The 19,867-nt window shown below is 39.9% G+C and overlaps 1 protein-coding gene across 2 annotated transcripts in view; it reads left to right on the top strand.

The window, feature by feature from the left end:
- The first annotated feature begins 5,257 nt into the window (after positions 1-5,257).
- Positions 5,258-19,867, top strand: part of UXS1 (UDP-glucuronate decarboxylase 1) — a 56,296-nt gene continuing 41,686 nt past the window's right edge. Inside the window, exons 1-3 of one of the 2 annotated variants that reach the window (XM_005516564.2) lie at positions 5,258-5,427; positions 16,849-16,876; positions 19,530-19,578. In XM_005516564.2, coding sequence (XP_005516621.1) covers positions 5,331-5,427; positions 16,849-16,876; positions 19,530-19,578 — 174 coding nt within the window. In that variant the 5' untranslated portion in view covers positions 5,258-5,330. The remainder of the gene's footprint in view (positions 5,428-16,848; positions 16,877-19,529; positions 19,579-19,867) is intronic. The other variant, XM_088051132.1, reaches the window with a different exon arrangement.

Genomic DNA, 19,867 nt, shown 5'->3' on the forward strand with positions numbered 1-19,867 from the left:
CCTAGCCCACTCCAGGGTAGGTTTCTTTTTGTTCACTTTCTAGGCCCGTGATATAAAGGTAAACAGGGGCATACAGATTTGACTGCTGTATACCATCAGAGGAAGACATGGACTTCTTTGTTATTAATTCCATCTTGTTCTGGATTGAATACAGCCCAAAATGGATGCATTCGAAGTCATTACTTCTAAAGTGCTCTAGGGTAGAGCGATACCAATTAAAAAGTTCCAAAGGGCTTGGGAAATTATGAAATGTAAAACAGCAGTGAATGAGTAACTTGCTGACCCAGCCTAATAAACTAGTTTCTTTGATGGATGATAAAAGAACCTTGAGGAACAGTGGTTTTAACTGCTCACAAGTTTTCATGATAACTAATTTAGCTACTATCTCTGCTATTTCATTCTGACCCAATTACCAAAGGATCTTGCATGTGGCCTTCTGCACTTCCACAATAGATAAAGCACCTTAAAGTCTTTTTCAAACTTTGAAAATGTACATGGCTGCTTTCAATTAACTCAGGGGGAAAATGCATCATGAAGAACAAGTACTTTATGTAAGTAATGCTACCAGTCAATTTAGGAATGTTGTTTAATTTTTAATTTTTTTAATTGAGTCAGTATATCAGTTTGAAGCCTGGAGCCTGAAGCAACTCTTTTGAGTAGTGTCGTGTCTTGGGTTTCTATACAGTTGATGTAAAAAAAAAAAGAGCCTCAACTTTTACAGCATTAAATACTGGGACTACACCCACATGAACAAAACTGCTTAACAAGATAGATAGACTTCACTGTAGTCAGAAATACAATTATTTCCTCAGATGTTATAATTCATTCTTTGCAAGTAACTGCCTAAATATTAAATGATTCACCTAATTTCTGCAAATCCATACTTAAGTAGTCATTTTCATATTATGCTTTGACACTTACTTGTTTGCTTGCATTCACTGGATGATCTGCCTCTTAATTTGTATATTTTCAATGGCTGGGATTGTCTCAATTCTGCTTAGAACTGTTATGATCCAGTTTATTACCATCCAAATAATAAATAACTGTCTGAAGCACTTAGCAGTTTTCTTTTCCTTCAGAGATGTTAATATTAAAATAGACTCTTTTCCCAGATTTGCATGTTCTCTTTTCGTTAGCCTTTATAAAAACCACAAACCCTCAAAATTCTAACTTTTCCTGAAAAGAAATACTGCTAGTTTTAATTCATTTTTGTCTGAGTTCCCTTCCCCACTATGACTTGTAGTTAAAAGTAGAACTAACCAAAACAAATAATCACATTCCAATGTGGTTTTTCTTTTCTTTTAAATCACATTTTACAATATGTGCATGCATGAATGCCATTAGTTTTTCAAGGTTATCTTGGGTTTTGTATATTTAAGTTGGTGTGCCTGTGCAGTGCAACAGTGTAACTCCACAGAATCATCTATTTTCAGAAAAGGATAATGATACCACAACAATTCCTCCCAGGTAAGCATCACTGCTTGATGCAGCTGAATGGTGGGAAGCATACAAATAATTGAGCTACTCTGTGTTACTTTCTTGGCTGCATTAAGCTTTCTAACTTAGAGACCAAAGTTACAAGAGAGGAAAGTAGTGTGCTGGTAATGGATTGATTTTATTCTTGCATTTTCTTCGTAGCTTTGTTTTTTATCTTGTACATAGCAATTCTCTCTGCTCAGGTCTCAGTGCCCAGAGTCCACTAATGTCTCCCACATCATATGGTGGAATGTCATCTCTTGCAGAAACATGAGTGGGACAGAAAGCCAAGATTTTACTGGTATTTCCACATGGCAGAAGAGTCTCCAGCATGCCGCATCATGTGAAAATTCTGAAAATTGTAGCAGTTGGTTTGGTGGGGTTTTTTTCCTGATTCTGGAACAACAATTGGGTAATTGCACAATTTTAATCTCGTATCAAGGAAAAGTACACTGCAGAGGTGCTGTGAATTCTAAACTCATATTGGTTGTTCAGGTAGATATACCTGCACATTCACATTTTTAATCATTATCAAAAGTTATTTCAAAATTTCATCATTTAAAACTAAAACATAAACCACAAAACATTGCATTACAGACTGTGATTTAGTGAACAAAAAAAATTAAAATGCTCTCATAAAGCACTTTGAGAACTAAAGTTGAAAACTGCAGTGTGGGAGCCAGGGTGTACTGCCTGCAAACCATCTCAGTGAAGATTGCCATTTGCTGATGTCATGTGATCAGCCTGACCAAAATAATGACCTGAAGGCAGATGGATGCTTGCTCCCTGATTTATAGCACACTAAGGCTCAGCACTCAAAAATGTATCATCCTTGTCTTGGCATATTTAGCAGCCATTACATACCAGAACCTCTGCTATTGGTGCCAGTCCTTGGCACAAGGTTGTGAATGTGACAAGCTCTGTCCTGAAATGTGTCCCTGCAGTTGGCCATCACAGGTCTGGAGAAATTTATAGTACTTACAAGATACATGTGTATAGTTATAGGTGAGATGGGACAGATTTACTGTCAGCCCCCTGCAGTTAAGTTAGACATATTCTGTCTCATTTGCAGAGTGACACAGATACAGCTGGCCCTGGTGTCACGCGTGACAAACAGGTAGCCCTGCAGAGAGCATGGCCAGCCTGCCTCCTGTGGAGCTCAAGTCTCCTCCACCATGAAGTTCCATAATGCATTCTGCTCTTTTCCTCTCCTTTTCCCATCCTCACAGACTGCAGCCTGTCTGAACGTGTTTCTGCAGCAAAATTGGCATGAAGACTGAGCGAGGTGCCAAGCAAGGTCCTTTAAACAGGCAGTGTGACTGAGTCACAGACTGAGCAGCCCAGATTAGGGCAGGGCAATGTTTTAAAGCATCTTGGGCACCCCTGAAGGCTTGTGGATTTGTATTCTGTATGTGAATATATCCTGTAACATTCTCAAGCTTTCATGCAGCGCAGCTCAGTTGTATCTTTTTGATGGCCAAATCTACTGCCGGTATAAAACTCTGCTACTTTTTGAGAGATTACTACACGAGATGAATTTGGAGCTAGATCATGTTTTAAATGATGATCTGTCCTTCCCTTTACTCCATGAAGCTAGAAGAAGTGGAACGAACTTGCAAATTAGGTATAGCAAACACAAATCAAAGGAAATAAAAATCAAGAGGAAAAGAGTGGCCTTATTATCAGAGCCCAGGGTTAGGAAATCTCAAATCTCAAGGCTTCCTGAAAAAATCCCTTTTCTTGCATGGGTCTCACAGGGGAGGTTGTTCTTAACCACTCTGCACAGCACCTGACTGCATTTACCTTTCTGACACTCACAACTCGTTTCACTGACGTTACTCCTTGTAATAAGGAGTTGTTAACTGTGGGAGCCTCTGTTTGAATGAGGACAAAGTTTCTTGGTATAAACAAGCTGCATTTCTATGCTGAAAAGAAGAATTTAATTCAAGAGCACTTGGTCTTGCAGTCTTCTCCCATTGGAGGCAAGTGTGAGAAAGACTATCCCTTACAAACTGTGTGGAGGACACACTACTCAGGGGGAAGGTCAGGTTGTGGAGACAGGTTTCTCTTCAGATTAATGGTATCTACTGGCAGAATAACATGTTTTGACACATGAGGAAGGTACCTACCCTTCCAGGCAAATATTAATTTGCAGTTTGCAACAGGCCAGGAGAACTTCAGATAGCAGCCGCAGTAAAAATGTAAAATGTTTTAAAGAAACTGCAATCTTGTTATCCTGAACAGAGGCTAAGTCATAAACTACTACTTGGCAGGGGTGTGTGGGAAAAGGGGGAAATCCTCACATTTTTCATTTACAGACTGACAGAAAGGGCAAGATTGGAAGGCACCAGAGCAGGTCATCTGGTCCACCCTCCATGCTCAAACAGGGCTATCCTGCTGCACCTTGAGGGTGTGAAAAACGAGGTTCACTCTCCTGGTAAAATTTAAAAGTTTAATAAAGGACAATAGGAGACAAAGATAATAAAGCAATGTTTAGTGGCCAGGTGCTTGGCGCTCCTCCAAGAGCACACCTGCTATTTCGGAGACACCCTTTACATACCTCTTCTAGTACATCAGCCTATTGCATATTCAGACAATTATGCATATTTAAATTTTTCCCCAAACTAGTTTACATGTTCCAAGAACTGTTTAGCATGGCTCCTCCTTGAGCCTGCCTTTTTAGAGCATGCTCATTTCTTGGCGATGGTTTTAGTCTGTTCTTACTATCACCTCCAGCTTGAGTTTTGGTCCATATTTTCTACAAACAGTAAATGCTGATCATTGGCATATCAGTAGCAGGGGTCTTCATCATACATTCATTGGATGCTACCCCAACCAAGCAGGCATAACTATATCACCTATTTCACTACTATGTCTAAGCATAAATAAAACCAGTATCTCTATAGCAAAGTTACTTTAACATTATATATATACCATCCATTTTAATATTTGTGAAAAGCCAATATTTTAATATGTATTTATAACAAGGGGAGACCTCATCATAGTTTATAACTTCTCACATGGTGGAGGAGCACTGACCTCTTTTCTCTAGCAGCCAATGACACGACCCGAGTGAATGGCCTTTAGTTATGTCAGGGCGGGTTTAGTCTGTGTATCACCAAAAGGGTTTTTCACCCAGAGGGTGGTCAGGCACTGGGATAGGCACCCCAAGGAAGTGGTCACAGCACCTAGCCAGACAGAAGAATTTGGACAATGCTCCCAGGCACACGATGTAATTGTTGGGGCTGTCCTTTGCAGGGTCAAGAGCTGAACTTGATTGTCGTTGTGGGTCCTTTCCAACTTAGAGTATTCAGTGATCCTGAAAAATTGCATCCAGGTGGTTCTCCTTGCTGTGCAGACACCTGTGCAGATATGAAAAGCACAGCAGGGACAATGTGCTTTTAAAGGCACTGAAGGTGCCAGCGCGACGTGCGTGCGGTCTGCGTGTGTCCACGTCTGCCTGTTCATTCCCATGTCACCATGGAAGGACCACCACAGCAGGAGGTGACTGATGACCAAGGCCGCCCGATCCTGAAGCACCCTGAAAGGCCAGACGAGGGCCACGGGGAGGCTGCTGGCGGGCTCCATGACCCGGCCCGCTCGGCGGGAAGCGAACACCCCTCAGGCTGCACGCGGCTGGGCGCGAACCGCTCGCTATGAGGGAAGCACGGGCCCCACGCATGCGCGGCCACCGCTCCGCGGCCGCGGCCAGGGAGGGACGGGCCGGGCGGGGGAGCGGGCGGGCGCCGCCGCTGCGCCTGCGCGGGCGGTTCCGGGGCGGGCGGAGCGGGGCCGAGCGGAGCCGTGGGTGGCCGCGGCCGTGCCGGGCGCTCTGCGTGCCGCTGCCGCGGGGCATGGTGAGCAAGGGGCCGCTGCTGCGCCTGCTGACCGCCATCAACCGCAGGAGGATGAAGCTGCTCATGGGGCTCGCCTTCGTCGCCTACGTCGCCTGTGAGTGAGCGGGGGTGGGGGCGGATCTAGCCATTCATTGCCCACTGGCACGGCGCCCCCCGTGCCCTCTCCCCGCTGTGGGGGAGAGGAGGAGAAGGAGGAGGAAGATGTGGCGGCGGCGCCCCCCGTACCCCGTTGCGCTGCCCGGTTGCGGGCGCGCCGCAGCGCCGCTGCTCCGGCCCTGGCGGGGCAGGGGCTCCCCCGGCTCCGGGCGGCGGGGCTCAGGGTTCCCTCTTTCCCTGCTCGACCGAAACTTTCCCGAGTGCGGTGGGCGGCTGTGCCGGGCGTCCCCCGGCCGTCGTCGCTCCCCTGCCCCATCCCGAGAGCTTGCGGGGAGCGGTGCGGGCGGGACGTGGCTCAGAGTGTTTCCGCAGCTGCTCTTTTTCTCAGACCGCGCTTTGTCCGCCCCGATCGTCACCTGGTAGCCGTGAGCAGCCCTCAGAGAAGTTTTTCCAGGGTAGGCCTCGAGTCTGGTTTTTGTAAAATCCTCCCAAGTCCTTGGGGGGCTAGATAAATGTTTGTTTATTAACTCAGCGCGTAGCTAGAGCCTTAAGAGCCTGGAGAGAGGCACAGAGGTACTTGAGAAAATCTTAGACTAGCCAGTGACGGGGATGTTTACGACTTCACTTACTAGGAGTGAGTCAGATAGATTTAAAACGTTGTCCTGTCAGCTCAAGCTGTTCTCTTGGTTTTTCTGTTGCAATTTTAATTTATTTTAGCCTGTTTCGTTTTCAGACTCAAGTAGATTCTGTGTGGACAGCATGATGCCTTGTCAGTTTAGGTAGGGAAAAAACTGTCCTCTTGATGCTTGAAGGCACGTACATATAGGTGAGTGTGTGTATTACAGTTCAGATCCATCCTTTGGATTTGGGAAGATGGAGAGGTACAACACAAGTAATTTGTCAGAGGGGTGGTGTGTCCTATCACAGAAACACATCAGTTCCCATCATTACCATATGTTAATGTCTTTACTAGACCTCACTATTTAGGTACTTCTGTTACCATTTGTGTTTCAGCTCTGACTTTCAGGACAGTTTGTTTATCCAAGTGACTTCAGGCCCCTTGCATCCTGACAGCTTAATGTCAGTTCTTATTTTGAAAGGCTTACATATTTTGCTAAAAGTGATAGTTTTCAAAATGAAAGTTAAGATAGGCTGCTGTGGAAACTGGATTTGCGTGACAATTGATGTGGTCACTGGGACCTATCGGTTATATTCTGTGGACAGTAATTGATGTTTGCTTTCTAACTTTGTGAGTAAAAGTTAGCCTTAAGGAGAAGCCTTCTGACTGCTTGTTTTTTGGAATTCAGAAAAAAAGTGGAGGAGGACAGGGACTGCAGGTCAGTGTGGCAAAAAAGTGACTTGAAAAGGGAATAAGTTGGTGTCTGATGGAAATGTGATTTTGTGAATCTAACGTGCCATGCTTTCCCATCTTTTGACTAGAGACCAAAAGTAGTAGAATCCTTAGGTGTCAACTACATAGTATGGTACGGTAGCAGATGCCACTGGTCTGTCACATTCTAGAGAGAATATTTTTTGTTTGCTTTTCTCAGAAGTAATTATTTATGATCCCATTCACCTACCCTAAAAGGGTACTCCTCACAGTGTTAACTGAATCATCACTACGCTCTACTTTCAGGCAGATAATGCCCGACTGAAATAGCAGAGAATCTGAGAAAACTGAGCTGCTGGTGTAGGTGTATGTGCTGGCACTTCTTACATTCCTTCTTTCTGAAGGACTCTCCAAATGACTAAGTGTTTTTAGGCTGTGCGCCTCCTTTCCATGAATTTCCATTCAGTATTAGGGCATGGGCATTCAGACTTGGAGCACATTTTACAGGGAATTAAATAGTTGGCAAGTACTTTTTTTTTTCTTTTTGGTGAACTAGAGGATAGGACTTTTTTTAATAGTGCTGTTTTGTCAGCCTGTGTGTGAAACCCTGAGTAAATGTTTTCAGAGTATAATTTAGAAAAATGTCTTATTTCACAGAAATCTTTTGGCTTTGAATGCAAATTTATTACAAAGGTGCCTGAAGAACTTCTCTGTGCAAGTTTGCAAGCTAGAGAAAGAACTTGGTATACAGTCGAAAGGACGTGAGCTATTTCACTCTCAAGTCATTGAGTGGCTCTCTCAGTAGTTTCTGGGCTGGGTATCAGTAGTGGCTGGGCTGTCTTAGATATCTCTGCTCCACATCCATACAGTGACTGAAATTTCTTTGTTGTGCGCCAGATGAAGGAACTGGTCTGGACTGAGAGCACCATGTTTTGAGTTATCTGTTTGACAGTGTTTTGGACCAGCTTGAGGAGGTGGTGCACAGTGGTAAAATGGGATAAAAGCTGGCAGTGCTGCTGGCAGTGTTGCCATCACATGCTTTGCAGGTTTGCAATTAGGAGGATATCTCCTGAGGAGTCCTGTTTACTTTGGTTGAAGTGCGGCCATGATATGGGAGATACACTGTTAGGATTGTGTTAAAGATCCCTGGAACTCCTTTATGGACTACACTCGGTTCCCTAGCAGCACTTAGAACTTGAAAGATCCTTACTGTGGATTTGAATTAAGGTAGTATTTGATGACTCGTTTCTGTAAATCTAATTTATATTAATTTAAAAAATCATTCACTTGAAACATTGTTCTGTGCATGGTTTGTATGTATAAAAATAGAAGTCAAAAGGGGCATTTTTGTGCAGCAAGCAATTAAAAGCTGTTGTTTCCTCAGAAAAGGAAGTGAATAAAGTTTAACATTTATCTTTTCTCTAGGCCCTGGGTGAAAGGGGTGATGTTGTTCCCCACTACCCAGGTGGTGAATTCGGAGATACTGAAGCTAGCAAGCTGTCTGAATCAGTCTGTAATATGTCAGACTGCTACTCTTTTTTTTTTTTTTTTTCTAATACTCCTCATAATTAGCTTAGTTGACTCACCTTCAGTTCTGTCTTCTGTGAACATTGCATGACTATACTGTGCTACAGAAAATGGGAAACCTTGCCCAGAGGTTAAATTTGTATTGCCCTTTTAAAGGGCCAAAGTCTTCTGCTCCAGCTTTCCTCTGATTTAACCTCCAGCAAAATAGTGCAGGAGTGCTAATGCTAACCAAAATGGGGTGGAGGGGTGTGTGGAGGTGGACTGAAACAAATTCTTTCAGGCATGAGCTCCACGTACATAATCTTGATGCTGTTGTGAATCCACAGCTTCAGAACAGGAGGTGATTAAGCAGAGGTGAAGTGGGTTTAAATGTTGTCTGTAATGAGAAATGCAGACAGATCATAAAAGAGCAGTCAATTAAATCTATAATGTTAAAAAACTTCAGTGTCACCACAATATGAATAACTTATATGCAGGCTGAGAGTTTTCTTCTGTTTTTAAAAACCCCATCTGTGTGTTGGAATGTTAAGATACAGGCATCTTAAACTCACTCCCTTGAAAGTTTTAAATGTTTATTCGGCTTTATATGAATATGCAGTCATGCTTCAGCAGTCTCTTTGCAGAATGAGGACCTTATTTAAGTTGCTGGAAATACACGTAGAATCTTGTAGTCAGGATTTTAAGGCCAGAGCTCTTTAAGGCCAGGTCTGCATGGTTTGTTTTAATCTTGATGCTACTGTAAATAATCTGCTGATGTCTTGGTATGACAGGGCAGTTGCATGTTCTTAATGAAATAGTTAAGAGCTCTATTTCTGGTAAAGTAGAACAGTTCTCTTTACTCATTTGTCGATCAAATGGTTCTCTGGAAGTATATCAGTAGCCTTGTTCCTTTTCCATGGGGAAAATGGAATAGTAGGGTGCTGTCATGAGATCCAAACTTAAGACCTCATTTCCTTTGTAAGATAAATTATAACACAGCTATTAGAACAACTTAAAAATGAAATTTCAAAATAATCTGAGGGAAGTACATCCTGTAGTACAGTGGCTTGACTTTTCACAGCATTGTTCGTTTCCATGGTTATCCTTTGTTTTATAAGATTAGCCATTTGTTTTTGTCAGCTTTTCATCAGCTGGGAAGAATGCAATGTTCTCTTCTCAAAATATCGAGGTGTGAGTGAGCTTTTCAGTTTTGAATCATACCAGCCCCTTGGATATTGCTTGTCTTGCATACCTTCAAAACTAAGGTTAAATGCTACTTAATGTTCTGTTTTGATAAGCTTTTACTTCCACTTTTCATAATAGAAAAGCAGTTATCAAGTTGGTCCTGCCCTATTGCTTCAGGCTGTCTGTCTCAATGTTATTCAGCGTCAGAAAACTTCCTTCCCCAGCCATTTTATAACTAGATGTCAGGATTCATTGGCCATGGAAGAGTTAGAAATGGTTGTGTAGGACTTCAGGCTGGCTTGCTTTTTGTGTCAGCTTGCCATGGATTCTCCACCAAAAAAAAATTAAACCCAAAACATTTGCTGGCTGGGTTCACATTCACGGAGTTGCCTATCATTTGTGGGTTTATGCAAATAAGTTCACTGTTGTAACAGCTTCCAGTTCCCTGCTCATCAGGCTTGCAACTAGCTGCACTCGTGTAGCTAATGAAAATTTGTTCATGCTTCAGTTGTTTCTTAGGAATAGATGGACTGACTATGCCATTGCTAGCCATGATGTTTTAAAACAATTTTTGGCATCCTGGAGAAATTTTCTTACAGTTTCTCTCTTCTCTTCAGTTAATATTTGTCTTTAATCTATTACCTCCACTTAGTATTTGTCTCTTCTGCAGCATGTGCAGGAGACAGCACTGTCATCATTCTACTCAAGGACAAACACTCTTAGAGCTTGCACCTTCTTTACCCTCTGTTTTTGCAAAGGCAAATGTTTCTCTAACATTTATATTACTAGCTTCTTTTTCCTAAGGTTGGTTGACCAAAGCAGAATTTGGTTGAAACTGGTGGTTTTCAGCATCTCATTTATGGACTGTAGAGAGGGAGAGGTGGGGGTTATTGCATCAATTTACTTGAAGGGGTTTGTGAAAGGTAGCTGGGGAAAGTGGGTTTGTTTCAGTTACAGTGCTGACCATTGGAACATTCTGTGAGTCCGCTGAAAACAATCGGAGCTGTCAACAGATGGGTCAGTGGAAGAGCAGTGGTAAAGAATGATATGGTGAAGGTGAGAGGCAGGAAGGAATAGTAACAGTGAACAGAACTGGAGAAAAGACTTAATAGAAAATTTCAAGAGAAGTTTCCATCTGGGAAACTAAGAAAAAATCAGTTATAAAGTGATGATGCTAATTGAGATGTAAGAAAAAGTATCCTTGGCTACCTTCCCATGCAGTGTGAAGCTCCATTAACTCTTCTAAAGAAAGAAAATCTGCATAATGTTATATATTACAGCTGTGGGAGGGCATTGGTTTGCCAAGGTTTAAGTGTTTGTTCTTAAGAGAGGGTGGAGAAATTTCCTGATGATTGTGTTGTTTTTGTTTTCCCAGTTGATGACTAGCTGAAAGGTTGACATAGAGGCAGTGATGCTGTCCAAGATAGAGAGACAGCATCTTTTCCTTAGCAAACCCTGCGTCCTTGTGTCTAGAATACTTCTCATGTAGGAAAAGCTACAGTTCCTATCTGCTGTCTTTGATTTGGGGCAGAACTTTACTGTTGGCCAAGGCATTAGTTCAGGAAATGCAACAAGAAGAAGCATTTGCCGTACAGAGATATGTGTAGATTTACCAGAGGTGTATTTTTTTTTAAATCTCTTAGTATTGAGGTTGTTGTCTGTTCCCCAAAGGCATAATCATAAACTTCACTCAGGAAGGTGACATTTCTTAATACAAAGTTATGATTAGTAATTTTATGTTGTTATTTCCAGTAATACTGCAACATACATGCAATCAGTAAAATGATTTTCTAAAGCAAATTAACATGCTGCTAGAATTATAGATGGAATACAGTTGAGAGGGTTTTTTTAGTCTTATGGGATCTAGACAATAAAAGGCAGTTTGAAATATGTTGGCCAAATCGTAGAATGGTTTGCATTGGATGGGACCCTTAAAGGTCATCTAGTCCAGCCCCCCACTGCCATGGCCAGGGACATCTTTCAGTAGAACAGGTTGCTTAGAGGCCTGTCTATCCTCACGTTGTTTCCAGGTGTGGGCCATCCACAACTTTTCTGGGCAACCTGTTCTAGTGGCTTTCTCATGGGAAAGAATTGCTTCCTCATGTCTTACTTAAACCTCCTCTCAGGCTAGCACCATGTCTCTTAAGGGTGCTGCCATCTCTTGAGTAGTCCATCAAAGTCATACCTCTCCAATTTACCCACAAGGTGTTGTGTGGGAAACAATTTTTTATTTTTATTAATAATTTATTTAGTTTCCTAAAGAAAATAAGTTTTCTTTACATTATTAAACATGTAAAGAAATTTAAAAAAAACTTTAATGCAACTGTGTTAAAAAGCATTTTATGATTTCCCTTTACATGCTCTCCCTTTTTGTCAGGTTTGCATCTTGAAACAAAAAACTTACTTCTTTCAGGAGACTGAAGCTGCTGAGTGATTGTGGAGAGTCAGATTTAAGCAAAAAAACCCCAGATCGTCTTTTGAATGCCATTGCATCTCTCTGAAATTGAAAGTTTGACTGAAGCAATTCACTTTCGATGTTCAGAGCATGCAAGTGTGCTGTAGAAACTCTGGTTATGACTGTAAATCAATTCATATTATTTCTGCATGCTGTTTCTGTTGATAGTGAAATCTATTTGTAACAAACATCATCTTGTAATCTTTTTATTCTGAGGAGAAGAAGTTTTAAAGGAGGGCGATACAGGGAAAAATTCCTGTGCTTTCAGCTAAATCTATTTAGACCAAAATATGCAAAAGTTTTTTTAACACAGTGTCCTGAAAATGCAAACAACAAAGCAGTTGGAAAAGAATATGATTTTAAAAGAGATTGCATTTTGTTTTGGTACAGTTGGATCTCTATGGACATCACAGTTTTGCTTTTTAAAACATCCGTTTTAAAATGTATGTAATGCTGAAACTAGTGTTGTTGCTAATAATTTCATATTGAGTGTGTATTACTGTTGAGGGCCTGTGGTAGTCTGTGACTTGATTTTAATGTCATTTAAAGAGACCCAGAGAAGAGAGCTAAAGGTACAGGTTTCTTTTAGGATTGTGTTTTTTCGTACCTTCAGGTTGTGTGCAGTGCTATTTTTCTGGTTCCCCAACCTATTGTGGATGAGTTAATTATGGCATGCAAGATTCTCTTAGTGTTGTAAACTGTATTTTATAGAACCTGTAGAAAAAATATTATTGCAGATGACAAATTCAAAGGATATTCAGATGAAAACATACATCCTATTCCTATGTTCTGAGGATCTGGAAAGATAACATTTGCCTGCTATGAAGTGCAGCTGGTCAGAGTTAAAAATCTGACTATGATATTGACATGTCCATTTAACAGTAGATGCTCAGCAGAACCCCAGCCAAGTGCTTGGGGTTTCTGTTGTATTTTTCAAGTGTGATTCACCAGATTTTGTAGTTTGTGTTGTTGGTTTTGTTTGTTTGTTGGTTGTTGTTTTTACTTAATGTAGGCAGGGTTGGTTTGTATCCAGAGGATAGCTCCTGGACTATTCCTTTACTGACAGTATCCCAGTTGTTGCAGTCCTCTGCATCCAGCATCATTTCAGAACGGGGCTTCTCTAGAAAAACTAAACGAACTTAAATTTTCAGGAATGTAAATATATTCAGTAGGAAAAAAAAAATTCCCCAACACATTCTTTATTCATATATGGCTAATTGCCTTTTAAGGTAAGTTTGAGAAGTCTTGAAAACCTACAACAGTTTTGCTGTAAGGCTGTGCTTGCCAAATAGTTACAGCTTAATCTCAGAGGCTGGGGAAAGAAACAAAAAAGCATTAGGGTTTCCTAAAACCTATTAATTAATAGGTTAGCAATTAATACTTAGTCAGATAAAGGTAAATACCTCTTTAATAGCAATACTGTGATTAGGGCATTAATATTTTAATAAACAAATTTTTTTTTTAAAAAAAAGGATCTTTTAGAGAGTTCATCATTTCACTTAAGGCATGTTGTTCTTCTCTGGAAGCCTTTACTTTAAAGTGTAATGTCTGTGGGAATGATTAATGACTAATGTATTTTATTCTTCATGGTACTTGCAATTAATCCTTGCAAAAATGCTGCAATAAAAATTATCTCCCTCAATATTTTATGAAAAGGATGCAAAGGGGAGAAAAGAAACACTCAAAACAAATAGGTATAGTCCTAATTTTACTCCTACAGGCCATTAAACCAGGCTATAACAATTCAGGTATTCTGATCACTTCCCTAATGCTAACTTACTATGACCTTAATCAGTCATTAGGTGAGGTTTACACCAGTCTTTGAAAGAAGAAGTAGAACCTCTGTCTCTTTCTCTTGTAAGGTGAGTGTCTTAATTGTTAGGTTACAAGTCATGCTTCTGTCTAGTTCGATGAATCATGAATTCTTTCCTTGCTCAGAGTTCCAGTACGTGGCAGGAAGACTATGTTTATGAATGCTCTCTAGTTGGATGAGTTGGAAGTTCTTCATAGAGTATGTTCTGTGAGGCTGTGGGGGGTGAGGGTGTTAAATTTCTACAGTCTGAGAATTGGCACAAGACTATTATCCTGCATTAATACATTTTGGCTTAAAAGATTTGGCTTTAGACTTGAATTTTTAAAACTGGCTTTTAGAGTGAGATTCTGGGTTGTGTTAGTGTTTGCTCAAATTTGATCCATTAGGAGTCTGATGCTTTTGAAAGCTGGGTTTGTGTGTAGTGCCCAATTCATGACCTTGCTGATGTGGAAGGTTTTTTTAACCATCCATGTTTGTAGCTTTTGTAGCCTGAGCTTGATGGGCCTGTCAAGTGCTTTTGTGATTCCTCTAAGGATTTTCATCTTGAATTTAGGCTTGTAATTTTCATTGTTCTGCTTGTGGATTTGGACTTACTTACCTCTGTGTGTCCATCGTTCTTGCCTGAATGTGAAACCAGCCTTGACTGAACCTTTAGGGCAAGGAAATCCTCTGTGAGCCAGTGCTTCTGGTTCTGCTGCTAGGTAAGCCTGTTATATAAACAACTGTGTATTTGGAAGAGAAACAGCCAAACCTTATTTCCACTCTTGTACAAAAATCTTAGCTGTGATCCCTTCAACCTCAGTGTAAGCTCCATGTGAGCACCAGTAGCTAAAGAGATAATTTTTAGAATTGGGCATTCAGAATCCTTTGTGAGGACAGTCAGTATATTGAAATGAGTTATTGCAACATTTCTCTACATGAGACTTCAGGGTTCTTCAGATCTCTTTGTGTGATAGTTTCTGTGTGGTTAATTTTTTTTTATTATTTTTATTTTATTTTATTTTTTTGCAGCGCTACCCAGTATGCTTTGTAAAAGTTTAATGCTAGGTCATGTATTCCTACAGAACTGGGATATCAAAAATAGTGTTTCTGGAAGGATGTGAATGTCTTTTTGAGCTTCTTTTCCCTGCTGTGGACCCTAAGCACACACAAGTCATATGTTTTCTTTAGGAAGTCAGTTCTTTGTATGCAATGTGGCTTCACTGTCTTTGCAACAGAACTGGGAGGGTGGTATTTGTGTTGCAGCCGGCAACTCTTTTTTTTTTTTTTTTTTTTTCTTCACTCATTTCCTACTTCACCAGCATAAACTCAGATGCTTCCTGCCACTGCATAACTGCTTATATTATTTGTATGGGTTTCTGTAGCCCAGAAAAATAATTCTTTGTCAGCATAGCTCAGTTTTGTTTAACTGGAGAATTCTGACCTGTAACTGCCAGATCATCATCATCGTTCATTGAAAGAAAACAAAGTGGTTTTCCATTAGTGTTACCATACATAATTCTAAAATCCTAGCCAGAGGGTAAATAACTTGAATTTAACTGTGCTCAACACTGTATCCTGTTTTCACCACATTAAATTTACTTTATCTCATTAACACAAAATCCAGGTTAAAATCAGTTGGATTTTGTGGATCATTTGTTCCAATGCAATAAACCTTCCCTATCTTTTCCCCAGAAGATGACTGGAGGTTTTATAGTATCACCACAGATAACTCAGGGCCCTCCTACAACTTATTTCATAGTCTCTCATGGACTCTTATGAGTTACTCATGAATTACATAGCAGCACTTAAAAACAGTTCAGTAGCTTTGCCATCCCCTGAAGGCTAGAACAACTGCATTACTGAATCTTCTTTTCTCCCTCCCCACTTCTCCTTCCTGGGAATGTTGAAGTACTCCTAACTGGAAGGTGCCTGTTTTTTAGCAGCTTTCTGTAACTCCTCATTGTGTAACAGTAATGGAAATGTATGTTCAGAGCCTGAAGGTAGACAAAATACTTTGCTAGACCTTCAATACAGCTTGCAAAATCTGTGGACAGTTTGGAAATTTTCTCTTTGTATGGTAATACTGCATATAGGCTACTCCCTAAGACCCAAAGTAATTTGGGTGCTTAGCTTGAGCCTTGTCTCTTAATGAGCAACTCTAGAATGATTTTCTGGAGGTGGTTGGAGTATATTTTCTGTGTTGCTTGTTTTGCAGTCCCTAACATACCTGTGCCATGTTAACCTTGTTTATCTTGATGATGCCAAGTTGTCAAGTCTTCTTGGCAGTGTAGCCTGGTTTATGGCTTCTCATTTTTTCCACTTTAAACTGCGTTCTGTTTCCTAGTTGAAAGTTAAAAGCAAAGTCAGTGTTCTGATAGTCTTCCTATAATCACCTAAACCCGGACCAGTTTCAGAAGATTTTATTTTTTCTAGTAGAAAGTAATTTGGGCAGCAGGATCTTTTTGTGAACATCTGTTGCATCTTTGGTCTTTGATTTTGTATTGTGATTTATTTTTCTGTAAAACTTTTTCCATACAAACAGTAATAAATGAGTTTTGCTTGCTTACTGAGGCATTTCAGATTATAAGCCCCTCCCTTAAGATATAAGCTATAAGCTCAAGTACCTTTTGTGTCTACATCACAATATGTATGTTTAGACACAAATTATATGTGCACACAGTATATTGCTACCTTTAATGCAGGGCTCTTGAAGCACCTCTTCGGAAGGGTTCAGTTCTCACCTGTAGTGGCCAGTCTTTTGTCACTTCGCAGTTTCTAATTTCTGTGGTTCAGGTCTACAGGGCTCCTTGTTTGCTCTTATCAGTTTTTTCCCTAATAAACAAGTCAAGTATTCTGGTTTATTTAATCTGTGTACAGTGACAAATTACAGTTTAGATAATACTTGTGTATTTTTTATAGTCTTATGTAATCTCATCAGAATTCCACCCATACTCTGAAACTGTGGTCTAGGCACTTACATATGAGGGTCTGTATATGTAACTTACTTAGATAATTTGTGATTAACATAGTAAATATTGTCTTAAATTCATTCTGATGATAATAGGAAAAAATTACCTCAGGTACTGTAGTACATATATGTACTATATGACACTGTAATGTTTTCTTTCTCTCTCTTCTTCTTTTCCAGCTGTATGGGGAAACTTTGTCAATATGAGGTAATGTATATAATTTTTGTATTGAATATCCTTATGTTTAATAAAATTAACTTACCTTTCCCATCAATATATATAAAACAGGGAGAAAAACAGCAGCTCACACTGTTGTTTGGGTGGTTGCTAATCAGCTGATACAATTGGTTTTTTAAATGTGAAGTGTTCAGTCTCAAAAATGGTTGTATGTTTGCTACAGATCTCACCTGAGATTTTACTCACATTTCATCTGCTTTTCTGTGCAGAAATTCCTCTTCTAATTTTGGCCATTTGGTTGGCATACCTAGTTGTATAGGCTTGGATTCTACTTTTCCTCAGCACAGATGTGACTGTATCCTCAATGATAATGTGGGCTTAAATATTGAAGAGCAGCACGTTCTCCACTGCTTGCCATTATTATATTTCTGTACCTAGAATCAGAAATGTGCTTTGGAAAGTTTTTCCTCCTCCACAGTTAATTGGTAGAGATTCTGATGGTTTAACTACTGAAAAGCAGAAAATCCTGCATTGTCCCCTAGAATTTTTCCTTTAGAAATAGAAGGACAAACAATATGTATGCAAAACATGCAGATTTTCACATTTCTGCTTGTATGTGAGTTTGTCCTTCAGGAAAATTCACTGGGAAGACACTGTTGTAAAAGAAATTGAAGAGAATATGGGGACAGCTTGTTCCCTACAGCAAAGTCACTGTGTATACAGGACAAAATATTTTAACATGTTGTTTTGCTAGTAAAGGGTTTTGGTATTCTGTTGCCACTCTTAGCAGTACGTAGTAATAAAAGCTTGAGACAAAATAAGAAAAATAATTTTCTCTAGGCTCTAATTCACCCAGGACCCCTTACCCTGGGGCCTGTTCCTATCCCAAGTGGTCCACTCTACTCCTCTTGGAGTTTCCCACCCTTGATGCAAAGAGTGCTCAGCTGTCAGGCAAACAGCTGCTGGGCTTCTGTGGCTTGCAGATGGATATATCAGTTAGATTGCCATGTTATCATGACCAGCAACTTTGCAGCTGTTATGGGAGCAGCTGAGCATTTCTTAAAGGACAAGAACCTCAGAGAGGAGTTTGAGGAGGAAAGTGAGTGTGGGATCTAGGGTGTTTACTTCCTGATAAGCTGGCCTTACAAATTCTGCCACGACCTGCCTCTGAATGCTTATTTGAGATGTCCTTTATAGAGCTGTTAGAGGGGGAAAATTATTTCTGAAGAGCTGATGTTGTTCCTCAGCCAGTAAGATTTTGTTAGGAGGAAATGCTCATTGAAAAATAGACTGCAGAGTTACCAGTCATTGAGTTGCAGGATTTGTGAGTAAAAAACAGTAGGAACTATTTTTGAGGGGACTTTTTTTAATTCTGAGGGGTTTTCCAAATTTTCCTTGCTGACTTATAAGAGAGGAAAGGCTGTCTGTTCCACAATTGTTCGCATGGTTTTTTGTAAATTTCTGTTACTTGGAAAAACATTTTCAAAATCCACCAGGATAGCTTAATACTGCTTCTTTATAGTAAAATCATTCTACATTAGCTGCAGGGGTTTTATTTGCCACTGGTGTAATAAATGACAACCTGGTTTGAACAGATGGTTCAGGGAATATGTGTCTTACTGTAAGAATTTACTGTATTCTTTAGAGATACAAATGAATCTAGTCAGTAAGGTCTTTGCCTCAGTAATAGACTGAGTTGACTTTTTTAAAAAGTGAAAGTTTCACAGTGGGTTATGAAGGGAATCATTGCTTTAACTTCTAATAGTGTGGTGTGTATATATATATCTGCCTAACAAAGGATCTTCTGTTTCTCTAGGTGTAATGAGTTTAGGTCCCAAGTAAAGGAGCTCTTGTTTGTCACTTGAAAGAACTGTATTTTGTGTTGGATACCCATGAATCCTCTAGTATGCAAAAACTTAACTGCTGTGAAATAAATAATTCCCCTTTCAGAAGGTTTAATTAAAAAAAAAATACAATAACACAAATGTAAGGAAAATTGCATAACCTTGATACAAGAGGTAGAATTAAAAAATACATATTCTATACTTGTAAAAGTTTACTCAAAAGTGAACATAACTGAGACACTTTACATAATCAGCTAAATAAGACCACACAGATTTGTGCAAGACACCAGTCTTTTAGACAGTATTCTGTTTTCATAAGTTACTTTGACATACTTTATTCTTGGCCTCATTTCAAATGAGTAACATTTATGTGAGAAGTCACTATTGTCCATCAGGTGGTTGCTGAAGATATGTTTTAGTGCAGTTGGGCTTTTTTGCCATGTGTTTGGAAAAGTTAAAAGTCAAAATGAGATACATTTGCCTAAGGGAAAATGTTTTGTCAGCATATGGTAAGCAGAGACCTCAAAGAAACATTTTGGGCCTTTGCACAGTAAATTTACACTCAAAACCAGTAATCAAACACTTTTCTAAAATGAATTTTGTATGTAAAATGAACGTCATTTTTATTGATACTGTTCTTTCCTGTGGTATTGGATCAGTTTCTGCCAAACTGATAGGTTTCAATGGAAATGAGACCATCCTCTTTAATTAATTCTAATAATGTTTTTGAAATAATACTAACTCGAGATGCTTTGAGGATGCTGTTTCAATATGATGCAGGTGCAGTGGAGCAGTTATTGCTTAGGTGTGCATTATGTTTTTTCTTTTCTTGCCAACAGGTCTCTTCAAGAAAATGGGGATCAGAAGGTGGAAAGTAGAATAGAGGAGGTTAGTTTGCTAACGGTTGTAATCTGATTTATTTTGAGGACTCCATTTCACTCATTTCATATTGAAGTGTTATATTTAGTTTAATCTCATTACTCTTGATTCTGGTAAAACCACAACATTGGATTTGTGTCTGTACAGAAGTTTTTTAACTGTTCTTCGCTCTAGTGGAGTTTCTAACATTGATCTGTGACTCCACAGTCTTGAGACTTTCTTGAGAGTGATAGATCTGCTGATACATTTGCTGCAGAGACTATGGTAGAATCCTCCCAAGAACTGTTCTATTTCTTAC

The sequence above is a fragment of the Pseudopodoces humilis genome, chromosome 2 (genome assembly GCF_049639895.1).
Source record: "Pseudopodoces humilis isolate 2021_Gansu_Grassland_sample_001 chromosome 2, ASM4963989v1, whole genome shotgun sequence".
Classification (NCBI taxonomy): Eukaryota; Metazoa; Chordata; class Aves; order Passeriformes; family Paridae; genus Pseudopodoces; species Pseudopodoces humilis.